This window comes from Phyllostomus discolor, chromosome 13 (assembly GCF_004126475.2).
Source record: "Phyllostomus discolor isolate MPI-MPIP mPhyDis1 chromosome 13, mPhyDis1.pri.v3, whole genome shotgun sequence".
NCBI classification, from domain to species: Eukaryota; Metazoa; Chordata; class Mammalia; order Chiroptera; family Phyllostomidae; genus Phyllostomus; species Phyllostomus discolor.
In genome coordinates, this window is record NC_040915.2 from 40268172 (window position 1) to 40281635 (window position 13464).

Sequence of the window (13464 nt, forward strand, 5' to 3'; positions counted from 1 at the left end):
CGGCTCATCCTTAAAGACAGTTTCTGGGGGACAGAGGCAGGTGCTGAAGGCCTGCTGCTGGCTCTCCCAGGGTCCCGAGCTGTCCCCGGAAAGGGGCCCACGGGTAGGTGGGCACTGTCCCCCCAGAATCTCTGAGTGCGGCCGAGTGAGCTCAGCGGGTGGCTCCGGGCGCCCAGGGCTGTCAGCCTGCTCCCGCTGGAGCACGGGCCCCAGGCCAGCATGGGCACCCACCACAGCAGCCGCTCCTGCAGCTCGGGGGTCCCACCTGGGGCCCGTTAGGCAGATGGAGACCCCGGTCCCAGGAGAGATGGCGTGGAGTCGAGGCGGGGGGCTGGCTGGCCCGTGGCTGAGTGGCTGCGGCCGCGCCACCCTCTCCTGAGGCTGTGCTCTCGTCACCGGAGACCCCCCCCACCGTGTGCCGTGTGTCCTGGTGCACAGTGAGACCCAGTAGGTGCGGCCCCCACCACCTGGGCCGGAGGTACCGCTGTCTCTGGGGTCCCCCCACTTCTTCTGCCCCTGCTTGCCTGCTCCTCATTGGCTCAGCCGTTGTCTCGTTGAGAGACCATGTGGGGTGTGAGTCCCCAGGGCCGAGCGTGGGGAGGGGATGACGCAGCCACGGCCCGTTTGCTCTGTGCCACAGACCTGGCGGTGGAGAGGGGGCTGGGAGGGACCCTGCCCACACACACAGGCCTCGGGATGTGCGGCAGGGCATCTGCAGGCTCCGCCCCGAGGTGCAAGGGCGGGGAGGCGTGAGGGCCTGCGGGGCAGGAAAGGGCAGCAGACCGCAGGTGGGGCCCAGTGCCGCGAGCCGGGGACAGCGTCCCCACGGCAGAGCAGGAAGGGCAGGGCCGCGGGTGGAGATGAGAGGCAGCCGGCTGCCCAAGGCCGGAGTGGACCAGAGAGGGGCTTGGCGAGGGGCCGGCCATGCAGAGAGGAGGGGCTGCCCTCCTGTGCCGGGGCTGCAGGGGGCAGCCCCAGGCCGGGGTGCAGACAGCTCTCACTGTCCGGGTGGGCTGGAGGGCGCTGGAGGTTGGGGCACCCCAGCACGTCCTGTATGAGGGCCTGGAGGGCAGCAGGGGCACGGTCCAGGCCGGGGTGCAGACAGGCTCTTCCCAGGGGGTCATGGAGTGCTGGGCACAGGGCGGCCACCGCTGGGACCAGACCTGAGGGGTCTCGAGCGCCCTGAGAGGCCCATGGACGCGGGTCCCTAGGTCCCGGGGCAGCAGCTGTTAAGTCCTGGGAGCCGCGGGTGCGGGGCAGGTGGGGCTGATGCTGCTGGACTGCGTCCTCCCTGGGCCTGCGTCCTCCCCGGGCCTGCGTGGCGGGCGTGGCTCCCAGCCTCCCCCCAAGCTGCAGTCAGGGAGCCTGGCCTCGGCCCCGCCCAGCGTCCCCCACTCTCAGGCGCAGGCTGCTCTGCGTGGCCATGCTCGTGGCCAGGCGTGTGTCCGACTTGTGCAGGCTGGCACGCCTTGGACCTAGTCGCTTATGCTTAGCTTGTAACTGCTGAGATGAAGGTTTCATCGGCACCGTCTGCACACCGAGATCGAAGCCACTCGTCCCCCCAGGGGCAGGGGAACACTGTGGTGGAGGGAGGGCCAGGAGGGCCGGCGGCTGACAGGGGCAATCAGATCAGCGTCCGTGCGCGTGCTTTGCTGGGAGAGGCCGCTTGAGGGGCCCCTCTCGGGCTGCCCTCGGGGGCTGGAGCAGGGCCTGACTGCGCGAGCCCACTGCCCGCTGGGGACACCGGCCGAGGACGGGCTCCGGGGCCTCAGCGCAGCGACAGGGCCACAGGCCAAGGCCGGGGCACACAAACGGCCCCCTTCCCGGCCGGGACTCACCCCCGTGCCCCTGGCCCCTCGCGGGCCTCAGTGTCTATCCCGTCCACAGAACTGCCAGGTGCCCCGGGCACCCTCCCGGCGCCCCATCCCCAGGCGCCCTGCTCCTCCTGGCCGGGCCCAGCTGCCGCTCAACGGCACTGCCCGCCTCAGGCCTGTCTGGGAAGGCCCGGGGCCCTTGTGTCCGCAGGGTGAGGGGCGATCACTGTGGGCCTGAGGGCGCTGCCCAGAGGGCGCTGGCCATGCGTTCCCGGTCCACACCGGTGTCCCAGGTGGGACGGGGAGTCCCCTCGGCCGCACGCTTACCCCACCAGCAGCTTTAGGGGGCCCACCCAGAGCGGGGCCCTGACATCCGGATGATGGGGGCCTGGGCCCCAGCCCCAGGGGGCAGCCACTCGTCCCCGAGGAGGGCCCAGGCCCCGCCGCTTCAGTGGCCCGTCTCCGAGCTCCTTGCCCTGCCTGCACGGTGGAGCTGGGAAGCCCTCGGGCCTGGGAGGGCCCGGCAGCCGGAGCCCCTGGCCGGCGCCTGGTCTCCTCTCTGCAGCCTGAAGGGCCCCAGCGCGGCCCCGAGCCCCGCCGCGGCCGGTCCGTGTGGGGCTGTGCCGGGGTCGGGCCGCCCCGTGCGGCGGCTCCCCTTCGGGTCTCGAGGCTTCTCTGCCGTCACTCGTCAGTGGTCCCTCCTCTTCCACCTTCTCTGCTCTTCCTGGAGCCGCCGTTTGGATGCTGAACTTCCTGAGCTATCCCGTTTTAAAAACATTTTTATCCTGTTTTCCGTCCGCTCTTCCCACGTGCTGTAACGTTTTCTTGGACTCGTCAGCCTCACTTGACTCCTGCTGCCGCGTGTGTCCTGAGACCGGCTGCCGTCCTCGGAAGGCTGCTCCTCGCGTGAGGCGCCGCCTGCCGTCACCACAGACACGGGGACACGGCCGTCGCTGTCTGTCTCTCCGACGGGACGGCGGGGCGGCCCCCGAGGTGCGCTTCCCCCCGGGCAGAGAGTCCTCCGTGTCGGCGCTGCGTTCTCTCCCCGGGGAGCTCGGACCCCTCGCCCGTGGGGCTGTCCCGAACATCCGCCCACCTTTCGCCGGCGCCCCCAGGAGCCCCTCCCTCGGAACAGCCCCGGGCGGGCCCTGTGCTCGGCGGGCCTGGGCTGGGCCACCCCGGGCCCCGGCCACCGGCCCTCCTCGGGGCTGGTCCCTGCCGGTGCTGCCGGCCCTCCTCCTCCCCGGGGGGCCTTCGCCCCTTACCCTGACCCCTCAGCCCAGGGGCCTGCTGGGTCCGTCCACGAAGGGAAACACCTGGTGTGTGGAGGGCTGGCTTTCAGAAACACCTTCGACTTCCGTTCCTTCGGTCCTTCTGATCCTGAGGGGTGAGCTCCATCCCCGCCCAGGACTCCGTGCCCTGACCCGGCCCAGCAGTGCAGGGGCCCTGGAAGGTGGGGAGAGGGCGGCCTTCGCGGGACCCTGAGCCGGAGGAAGGCCTGGGGGCGGGCACCCCACGCCTCCTTGGTGCCGCCCTCGGACCTGGGGGCGGGGCGACAGGCCACGGTGAGCCCATGCAGCTCCAGGGAAGGCCCGGCTCCCACCCCAGCCCTCCGCACAGGCGCCAGTTTCCTGGCGCCCCAGCTCGAGGGCACGAAGGGCCGAAGCAGAGTGGGGCTGGCTGCCCGGGCTGCAGGCTCAGCAGAAGCCCCTGCTGCCCCGCGCCCCCACGGAGCAGCGAGGCGCCCTGGCTTCCCGCCCCTGGTGTCAGTGGGGCCGTGGGGAGCCCAGCGGGCACCCCTTTGTCTGCAGGGCCCCGGGTACGAGTCCCCCGGACACAGGGGGCCTCCTGCCAGAAGGTCTGTGGGGTGCAGACCTCCCCGCGTGAGGCCCCGAGGGTCCGGGGCGCAGTGGAAGTCTCTGCACGTGCCCGAGCCGGCCAGTTGTCGCTGAGGGAGGAGGGGCCGCGGGCGGCCGTGGCGCCTGTGCGGGGCACGAGTGTGGGCGTCACAGAACCGCTCGTCACGAGGGGGGCTTCTTGAGAGGCCCGGGCACGCACCGTGGGCCGGGACGGCGCGGCACGCCGAAGGTTGGAGGGGAGAACCGCACAGGCCGGTGGAGAGCAGCCGGTCGGAGGGTGGCGGCCAGGGACCAGCCCGAGCAGAGCCTCGGGGCCGTGGGCCCTTGCACACAGGACGGTGGTCGGAGCGGCCCCGCGAGCGGGGGAGCCGGCACTGGGGCACTGCCTGAAGACGCAGGGGCTGGAAATTTCCCAAGCTTCGTGGCAGGTCTCAGCCCACAGCTTGCGGGAGCCGAGTGAGCCCCGCGGAGCAGAAAGGCGAAGAGGCTCGCGCGGTGACACCCGCTAATTAATCTCCGGAAGCCGCAGACGGGGAGCCGGAAGGCAGCGAGGAAGGAGCGCCTCTCCGGCCGCGGGGAGCGCCGCCCTGAGTGACAGCGAGCCGCTCGTGGGAGCGGCGGGGGCCGGAGCGCACGGCGTCCTCCGGGCCCCGCGAGGACAGACCTGTCAGCGGAGCGTGTCTTCGGGCCGGGGGGGCGCCGGGCAGCTGTCAGGCGGAGTGGAAGCGACGCACGCGCCGTGGCCGGGCCTGCCCCGCGGGAGCCGTGCTGCTCGCTCACACACATGCTCTCACGTACAGTCACACACGCTCATACATGGTTGCACACACGTATGCTCACGCTCACCCACGCGCGTGTTCACACACACAGCGCACGTACTTGCTGTCGTGTCGTCCTCCCCTGCCCCCGGCCAGGTAACGGTTTGCCGGAGGAGGGGGTCGAGGGGGAGTCCCCGTGTTAAACGCACAAGCGGGAGTTGGGGGGGGGGTCTGTTCTCCGACAGCCAGGATGGGCCGCACCGTCTCGTTCGTGCGGCTGCGGCTGCACGCGCACGCTGGGGTGGGTTCAGCCCTCGAGGACCGCTGGCTGACGAGCCCCCGGGGGGGCACGCTGCGTTTTCACAGGGCCCGCCGTCCGGCTTCCCGCCCAGCCTGGCCCTGGCAGGCCCGGGCCCGGGGCCCCCCCCACCCCCGCACGCACAGGGACGCCTGTGCTTGGCCGCCGGGCCCTCGAGGGAAGGGCGCCCCGCACCCTGGAGGCCTCGGGAGCTCTCGCCCTTCTCCTCGCCCCGCTGCAGACTCGGTGCCCAGAGCCCCTGGCAGGGTGCGGCCGCACGCCCCACGTGGCTCCCGCCTCCTCCCCGTCAGGGCCGCTCCGTCGGAACAGCGCCCCTGGCTGCGGCCCGCAGTCCTCCGCCCGGCGGTTTCTCAGCGTTTAGAAACGTTCCCCATCGGCCTCCTGGTTCCCCGTGCGTGTGTGTGTGCGTGCGGACGGGGCCCAAGGCCTTGTCGCGTGGCCTTGCCCCTCCTCCCCCAGCGGACAGGGCCGCGCCTCGGCTGCAGCCGGCTCCTCACGCCCCGCCCCACCCCGCCCCGCCCGCCCGCAGGCTGAAGGTGGAGGAGCTGGAAGGGGAGCGGAGCCGCCTGGAGGAGAGCAAGAAGCAGCTGGAGATGCAGCTCGAGCGGCTGACCCTGCTGGTGAGTGCTGCGGGTGCACCAGCGCCCTCCCGGTCCCCCCCCCCCCGCCCCCCCCCCGCACGCGCAGGGCGGTGGCTCCCGCGGCCCGGGACCCACCACGCCCACACGCACGCCCCTCGCCGGCCTCCCTGGCGCGTGTCCCGAGTCCCGTGGGGAGGACGCGCTGCCCCCGACCCCGGAGCCGCAGCCCGACTGCGCACGGCCCCGCCGTGGGCCCGTGGCCGTGGCCGTGGCCTGCTGCTGTCACGGTTTAGTCTTACTGGGTGCTCTGTGTCCGCCCTCCTGTCTAAATTGCTCCGTGGCAGGAAGCCTGCCGGTTTGCGCTCCCCCAGATTTTGGACAGGCCATTGATTTTATCTTGACACCCATTAGGGGTAAATCACATCTCGTTTTTATTACCAATTCCTGGAGATGGTGGAAGTGACAACTTTGATAAAGCAAGGCGCAGTGAGCCGCAGCCAGGCTGCGTTCCGTGCTGGGACCTGTCATCTCGCACCGTTTAATTGGGGCGAAGGCCTCAGCTGGGAGACGGGGCTGTTGGCAGGTGAATCCCCGGCCGGCCGGCCTCCCGCCCACCGGCTGCCCGTCAGCGGTGCCGTGTCAGACGGGCCCGGCGATGTTTTCCCGGCTCTGCGGTGGAGAGCAGCCTGGCACTGCGGCTGGCGGCCTCCCAGGCCTCCTGCGACCCTGCGTCAGCCAGTGCAGCTGGAACTGCCGTTCTTCCTGCCTCCGCCCCAGGGTGAGGTGGACAGGGCGGAGGCTGAGGCCCAGGGGGACCACCAGTCCGTCTGGTCGTGGCAGACAGGACGGGGAGAACTCACGTCCTGCCCGGGGAGCCGGGGCAGGTGGTGGTGAAATGGGTGCACAGGCGAGGGGCTGGTGGAAGTGGGGTTCCCTGGGGCGTCTGGCACCGAGGCCGCAGATGTCAGCTGGGACCTGGCGCCGCCCCCGGCTGGGTGGTCTCGTCGGGGCTTTGCCCTCTGAGCCCCCAGCTCACCCTTCGTAGAACCGGGGTCGGTGGCACCCACACGGGGCTGCGGGGGAGACGGGCCGCGTCTGCCCACCACGGCTGGCACACAGGGGCTGTGCAGTAGACGGTGACGTCCGTCTGCTGCTGCTGCTCCGTCGTGCGGACGGGGACCTCCCCTTCCCCTCTGTCCCCGGGCCTCGGAGCAGCAGGACTGCTCACGACGCCCTCTGGGGGCCCGGCTGCAGCTCCCTGGGGTGGGGTGAGCCCCCAGCTCCTTCGGTGCTGGCCTCTGAGCGCGGCTCTGCCGTGGCCGTGGCCGGTGAGCCAGCGTGGAGAGCTGGCTGGTGGAGGGCCACGGCGTTCCGCTCGCCAGGCGGGCACGTGTCAGCCGCGGTGCTCGAGCCGGCTCAGTGGGCACCCGCCCCTGCCGCCCCCCCCCCCCCCCCCCCCCCCCCGGAGGAGCCTTCAAGTTGGGCTGCTTCAAGGAAGAGTGATTGAAATCAGCTGCAGTTTGACATAATTGGGAGCATATGCTCGGAGAGGGCGCTCGCTGGTTAGAGCTTCTCGTAATTGGTTCCCAGCTGGGTGGGGAGGAGGCCGCTCCCGCAGCGCCCAGAGCTGGCTGTGCTCACGCAGCGCCTGCACCGTCCGCTGGGGCCCTGTGTCCAGACCGACTGCCGCTCGCCGGCCCTTCCTGGTGGGGGCCCCCTCGTGGCAGCGGGTCTGCCCCCGGCCAGCCGGGGCCCGGTCTCCGTTGCTCCCCGGACTCGGAACGGAAACCATGCCCCGCAGCCGTGCGAGGGGAGCACAGGGGCCGGCTCCTGGCTGTGGTGCCTCTCGGGCCTGGGGCGTGCTGCTGTCGAAGCGACACCCCCGCCCTCCTCGTGCCCGGCTGACGGGGACGTCCGGCCGCTTCCCACCGCTGTGGCTCCTGGGCCCCCGTCTGGGACTATCACCGTCACCAGCCCCTGGAGCCCCTGAGGCGCCCACTCCCTTGGGCCCACGCACCCGGCTCTGGGCCTGGCGGGCACCTGTCCGTCGGGCAGCCGGTCCCGCTGGACGGCACCACCCACAGGTGAGGTGCACATGGCCTGCCTTGCGAGTGGGGGCCGTGCCAGGCCCCGGGCGCCGGTGGTGGAGCCCACCGCTGCTCCGCAGCGTCATGGGAGGGGTCGGGAACCCCAGCAGCCGGCAGAGCTCACCTGAGCCGCCCGGTCCCACCCCGACCACCTCGTCAGGGCTGCTGTGTGACGTCCTCAGCTTCCGCTCCCGTCCCCCCATCCTTCTAAGTGTTGGGTGCGTTTTGGAGCAAATTGCAAACATCTGCACCTCCCCTGAAATGCTCCGGCACGCGTGTGATTAAGCAGAATTCATCGCTGGGGCCGGTGCCCACGCCCGCTGTCCTCAGCGCCACCCAGGCCCGCTGCTCGAGCAAGCAGGTGGGCAGCCGGGAGTGGGCGCCCCGCCCGCCACCACCCCTCGGAGGCCCCGAGGCCCCGGCCGGCCTGCAGTGCGCTCGGGGAGGGGACCGGACTGCAGCCCAGTGACACTCTGAGCCAGTGTAGCTTTTCTGGGAACGGAGTGGGTGGAGAATTGCCGGGTTCCCTGTGAGCAGAGCGTCCACGGTGCCCGTGGAGACTGCCCCGTCCCCGCGTCACCAGGCGGGCGGCGCCGGGCGACCACAGGCTCCAGGGCTCTGCCTCCTTCCCTCCCCGGGGCGCGGGAGGCGCGGGGGGCAGTGCTTCCACTCGGCACACCTCTCTGCCCTCTCCCCTCAACGCTGGGGCGCCCTCCGGCCCCCACTGGTCCCGGTCGCCCAGCCTGCCACCCCAGAGACAAGCTTGTCCACCCTGGACACCAGTTTCCTCCCCGACCCACCTGTCCTCACCTGCCGGCAGCCCTGAGCCCACAGCTCGCCTCGCCTCTGCTTTGCGGAGGCCCTCGGGGCTCCGCCCGCTCCGCGTGAGGCCCGCAGCTGCCGACCGCGCCCTCGTGCCTGTCCCGTCCCCGACGAGGCAGGTGGCTGCTGAGTGGGCTGCTGCCGGCACCTCCAGAACGTCCTCTGGGTGGTGTTTTGGGGGACAGAGACTGCGGGCCGTGGTGCCAGGCACCGCTGGGGTGTGGGGTGCACCCCGAGATTGTTCTGGGGGAGACTGTGTTCCCTGAGGTGAGGGCTGCTCAGCCGATGGTGGGCCCTTGCCTGTGCAGCCAGCTGCCACCCACAGGGGCCTGTGTGTCCTCCCGTGACCACACGGGGCCGTGGAGGGCGTCCCTAGCACGTATGTCCCCGGGTGTGAGTCTGCGCTGGGGGACACCCAGGGACAGTGGGCTCGTGGGGCACCTGCAGGCTCTGGAGAGACACTGCCGGCGCCCCCAGCGTCGCGGGGCCGCCCGTGGAGCAGGACGGGGCCGCGCCCCCACCGCCTCGCCAGGTGCCGCTGGTCCCGTGGGCGCACAGGGCGGCCCAGGGTGCTTGTCAGCTCAGCCCCTGTTGCAGGTGAGACCAGGGGTGTTCTGGGGGGGGGGGTGTGTGCACACGTGTGCGCGCTCACATCCTGGGTCCGCCCTCCAAGCGGGCGGACAGTCGGTCCTCTTGCTGACCTCTTGGGCTCTCTGTGGGGGGCGGCCGGGCTCACTGCTCTGTGAGGTGCGAGTGCACTTCCGAGACCCCTCGTCTGTCTGTGGGCTCGGACGTGGTTTTACCGGAGGAGGGGTGTTTGGTTCCCCAGCGGGCCTGCGCCTCTGCGGGGGGGCGGGCTTCTGGGCTTTGGGTGCACTTCTCGCGTCCTCGGTCAGGGGCGTGGAGCAGCCTCCGGGGCTCCACCCGGCTGTGCGGCAGCCCGCACCCCCACCGCGGCCGTCGACTAGCCCGTGGCCTGCGGCCTTGCCGTGCAAGGGGCAGGGCCTGGCCGCGTCTGCCTCTGAACAGGCTTGTCCCGGCACTGGCCCAGACCGCCCACGGACACCGGTCTCCTCCTCGCAGGCTCCGCCACCACCGCCCCCCCCCCCCCCCCCCCCCCCCCCCCCCCCCGTGCACGCACCCCTGCCCCTGCGCGAGCCCCCGTGTCCTCCCCGTCCTCGGCTGCGTGTCCGCCCAGGCCTCCCGTGCCGGGTGGCTCTCACTGAGGCCTCCGCTGTCTTGGGCTCGGCGGGTCTCGTGCGCCCCAGGCTCCTCCCTCCCTCCCTCACGGCCTCTTCCCGGCAGCTCCTGTTTGTTCGTCCGGGGACTGCGGGGTCACCACGCACCTGCACCGCACGTGTCTTCCCGCTGCTCGGTGCCCGTGGGTCTCGGTGCCGCGTCGCACCTGTTCCGGCGGCGGCGGGTCTGCCCTCTGGCCTCACCGCCTGCCGGTCACAGGCGGCTCCCGGTGTGCGGCCTGCCCTGTGGTGGCCGCGTGGGCTCGTCCCACCGCTGCGGCCTGCGGCCTGGGTCCCACTGTGCCCGGGCCTGCCGGCCTGCATTCCCTGGGAGAAGCAGGGCGCTGGCAGAGGGAGGGAGCCCCGCACCCCACCCCCCGCCCCCGCGGCGACGGCGGGCTGCTCATGTTTATTAACGCCGGGCCCGGAGAGGCAGGCGCGCGGGGGTGCGTTTGTGCAGATTTCCACGGGCGCTGATTCCTTTGATTTCCTCGGAGAAGGGCGGCGTGCCCTGAATGTTAAGCCCCTTCTCGTCTCCCGGGCCCGGAGCTGGGGCCCACAGGCCTCCCCGGGGTCCCCTCGCCCCAGCCCGCGGGCCCCGCCCTCGCTGGCAGAGGAGGCTGCTGGGCGTGTCCCCCCCCCCAGGGGCCCGCTGAGCGACTCCCTCGGGGTCGTCTCCCTCGGGGTCGTGCCCTCTGACTCCCGGGGCGTGGCCCGTGCTCCCCGCCGCTGGCCGTGCTCAGGGTCCGAAAGGCACGGGGCGCCGTGAGCGGCACCATCTCCGCCCTGGCAGCTGCTCTGCGTGCCGTGGGGGCTGTGCCGGCCCTCGGGGCCGCCCCCAGGTGTCAGCCTGGGCGTCCCTCCTCACCTGCACGCGGTCCTTGTGGAGCACGTAGGGAAGAGCTGGGCCACGGCGCTTGACAGGCCTAGAAACGGAGGCGACAGACACCACGTGGCAGTCGTTTCAGGGGCAAAGGCCCCCTCTCCTCCTCATCTCGGGGGCCCCAGGATGACGCCGACCAGCCCTGTCCCTCCCACGAGGCGGCCCCCCGCCGCAGGGCTGCGTGGGGTGGGTGCCGCGCTCCCGTGGGGCCCGGCGGAGGGCGGGGCAGCCGGGCCTGACCTCTGTGCGCCTGTGCTGTGGGTGGGGACAGAAACAGACTCCCCTGCAGACGGGCCGGCCCACCGGGGGCACGAGGGGGACGGGGGAAGGTGCCGGGGAGGGCTCGGGAGGGACCCCGTGCTCCCAGCCTCCCGCCGGCTTGGAGAGGACGGGGAGCTCTGCCTTCCAGAGCCCCCAGGGCTCTCCATGGCAGGTTCTAGAACAGTCACGCGCCCGCCGGCCCCGGCAGCTCTCGCTGGCCCGGGCAGGGTGGGCCCCGGCCGCCGGCCGTGCTGGCGCCCTGCAGTGGGGAGGGGCCGGCAGCGGCGGCTGGCCGGTAGCAGGGGCTCCTGCTCCCCTGCACAGCCTGGGAGGGCCGGGCTCACGCGGCCGGCAGGCCCAGTGACGTTGTTGTGGAGTGACGGGTTGGGGGGACAGGGGAGCAGTGACAGTGGCCCCGCTGCTCAGGACGAGCAGGTGCAGGCGTGTGCCTGTCACTCCCCCTGCGGCGCACGCGGCCTGAGTGCCTGGGGGGCGGGGCTGGTGTCCGGTGGACGCCCGCGTCGGCCCTGACGGGGCGGGGCCAGGGGTCATCGCAGTCACCAGTGGCCACCCCCCACTCCCCACCTCCGCTCTCCCCCACCTGCCTTTTCCCGAAGCCGCCGCCCGTCTGACCCGCCTTGTGAGGCCCGGGGGCAGCTCCCCGGCAGCAGCAGGGGGGCTGGACGGGCCCAGGGCCTGGGAGAGGGCGACAGCAGGGGCGCGGGGCCCGGCAGCAGAGCCGTCCTTGGCCACAGGGGCCGCCGTCCATCCCTGCTGACAGTTAGGGTCACCTTCCCCCGTGCAGCTGCGCTGGCTCTCCCGTCTGCGTCAGAGCCCGAGGCCGGCGGTCCTGAGTGAGAGCGGGCGGGCCAGCGAGGCGGCCTTGCCCGGCATGGGAGGTGGCAGCGGCGGACAGGTGGGTGGGCTACAGGACAGGCTCTGCACCCTCTTCCCTGCCCCCCACCCCACTCCCCCTCCACGCAGGGGTCGTCGCCTGGGCTCAGAGGTCCAGGGAGCAGCCCCGTCACACCGCACGGCTCGTGGCCGCCGAGCTGGGCCAGCTCAGACTGCAGGACAGGTGGGCACGTCTGCAGGGTCCCCTGCGTCTGCCTGGCGGGGACCCTGCGGGTCTGAGCAGGGATCACCCGGCGTCTCTGCCGTCCCCTCCCACACACCCGCTGACCTGCCCCTGGGCATCTCAGTCTTCTGTCCGCCGGTGCCTGCAGCCGTCGCTGGGGCTGCCAGGAGCCGAGGGCGCACCAGGTGGCTGGGAAGGAGGCGGAAGAAGACCCTGTTGCGTCCCCAGCGCCCGCGCCCCTGCGCTCGGAAAGGGCGCCGCAGCAGGGCCAGGAGACCCTCCCGGTGCTTCCCTTGGACCGGCGTGCGTTCCTGGCTCTGGAGCAGGGAGTGTTCCTGCGAGCCCACTAAGCGCCCAGTGCCGTAGCCAGGCACGCTCACTCCAGGCCGAGAGGCATGCAAGGTGCAAGGCCAGCACCCGAAGGACCCGCCCAACCCAGGGCAGGTGCCCTGGGCCTGTGCAGGTCTCCACAGGGGGCAGATGTGGCAGGGGCTGGGGGGGCGGCACAGCCCTGTCTTGGAGGTCCAGCGGGGCCTGCCCCAGACTGGAGAGCACCCCCCGTGCATGCACCCTGCCACCCCCCCCCCCCCCCCCCCCGTACACGCACCCTCCCGCCCCCCAACCCGCTCCCTGGCTGTGCTTCCCTCAGCCCGGAGAGGTATTGATTCAGGCTGGAGGCTGGCTGGCTCATAAATATGCATGGGGATGGGCGGTTATTTAACTGTGCTTTTTAATTCTCTGCCCGTCTCTGCCTCCCCAGCAGGGCCTGTTAGCATGCACAGCAGCCCTGGGAGGCAGGCGCCCGTCCCTGGGGCACAGCCAGGGGCTGCGTCTCCTGCGCCCGGCCGTGGGACGGCCGTGGTCGCCCTGCAGCAGGTCCAGCCACGGGCCGGGCCGGGGTCTCGTGGGGATGGTCCCCGTCCACGTGTTCTGAGCACAGGGCCCGAAAGCTCCTTAAAGACCGAGGTCTGCGGCCCCCGTCCTGTGCCGGTGGGAAGCCGAGGCCCGGGGAGCACAGGAGGCTTTGGGGCACCCGCAAGTTGAGGCAGGACGTGCACGTGACCGGGGCGAAGCGGGTGCCGCCCGCCGCCCGCCGTGTGCCCCCAGACTCAGGGCGCTCGCCCGGTGTTCCCGGACGCAGAGGGACCCAGGCCTGCGCAGAACCTGAGCAGAGAGAGCAGTCCACGCCGTGGGGGTGGGGGTGGGGAGGCAGAGAGCCTCCGCACAGGCCCTCCGGGGAGCCCTCCCCACCGGCCCCCGTGTGCTGGGGTCTCAGGCAGCCCTGCGCCCCCTCTGGACTTGGGACGGCACCCCCACCGCCGCCCCCTCCGAGTCGCGGGCCCACCCGGTGCTCCCCTGCGCTCGTCCCCTCGGCAGGGAGACGTGCGTGTTCGGTGGGTCCTGCACCGCGCTCCACGGGGGTCGGGGCTGCCCCCTCTCGGTCCCGCCCCTCTCAGCGTCTCCTGGGCCGCGGGTCAGACGAGGCAGTGCGTTTCCAGCAGGCCGGCCGTCTGTTACTCCCCCGGAAGCCGCCCTCGCGGCGGCGGCGGGGCGGGTCAGCAGAGCCTCCTCCTCCTCCTCCCTCCTGCTCACCGCTCACCCGCTGGGGCCGCCCTGACGACGGCGCTCCTCCACGGGGCCCAGCCCTGCGACCTCAGCGCACGGGCGGCAGTGCTGGGAGGCCCCAGCTCCCGGCCTCCTCACCCAGCCCGCAGGCAAGGCTCCCGGCTCACCCACGTCGGACGTCAGTGGCTGTCGTCCGTC

The 13464-nt window shown here is 72.3% G+C and overlaps 1 protein-coding gene across 4 annotated transcripts in view; it reads left to right on the forward strand.

Annotated features, from left to right (window-relative positions):
- Nucleotides 1-13464, forward strand: part of MAD1L1 (mitotic arrest deficient 1 like 1) — a 106276-nt gene that overhangs the window by 72793 nt on the left and 20019 nt on the right. For all 4 annotated transcript variants that reach the window (XM_036014633.1, XM_028527810.2, XM_036014632.1 and 1 more), the window contains one exon: nucleotides 5280-5370. In XM_036014633.1, the coding sequence (XP_035870526.1) occupies nucleotides 5280-5370 (91 nt within the window). The remainder of the gene's footprint in view (nucleotides 1-5279; nucleotides 5371-13464) is intronic.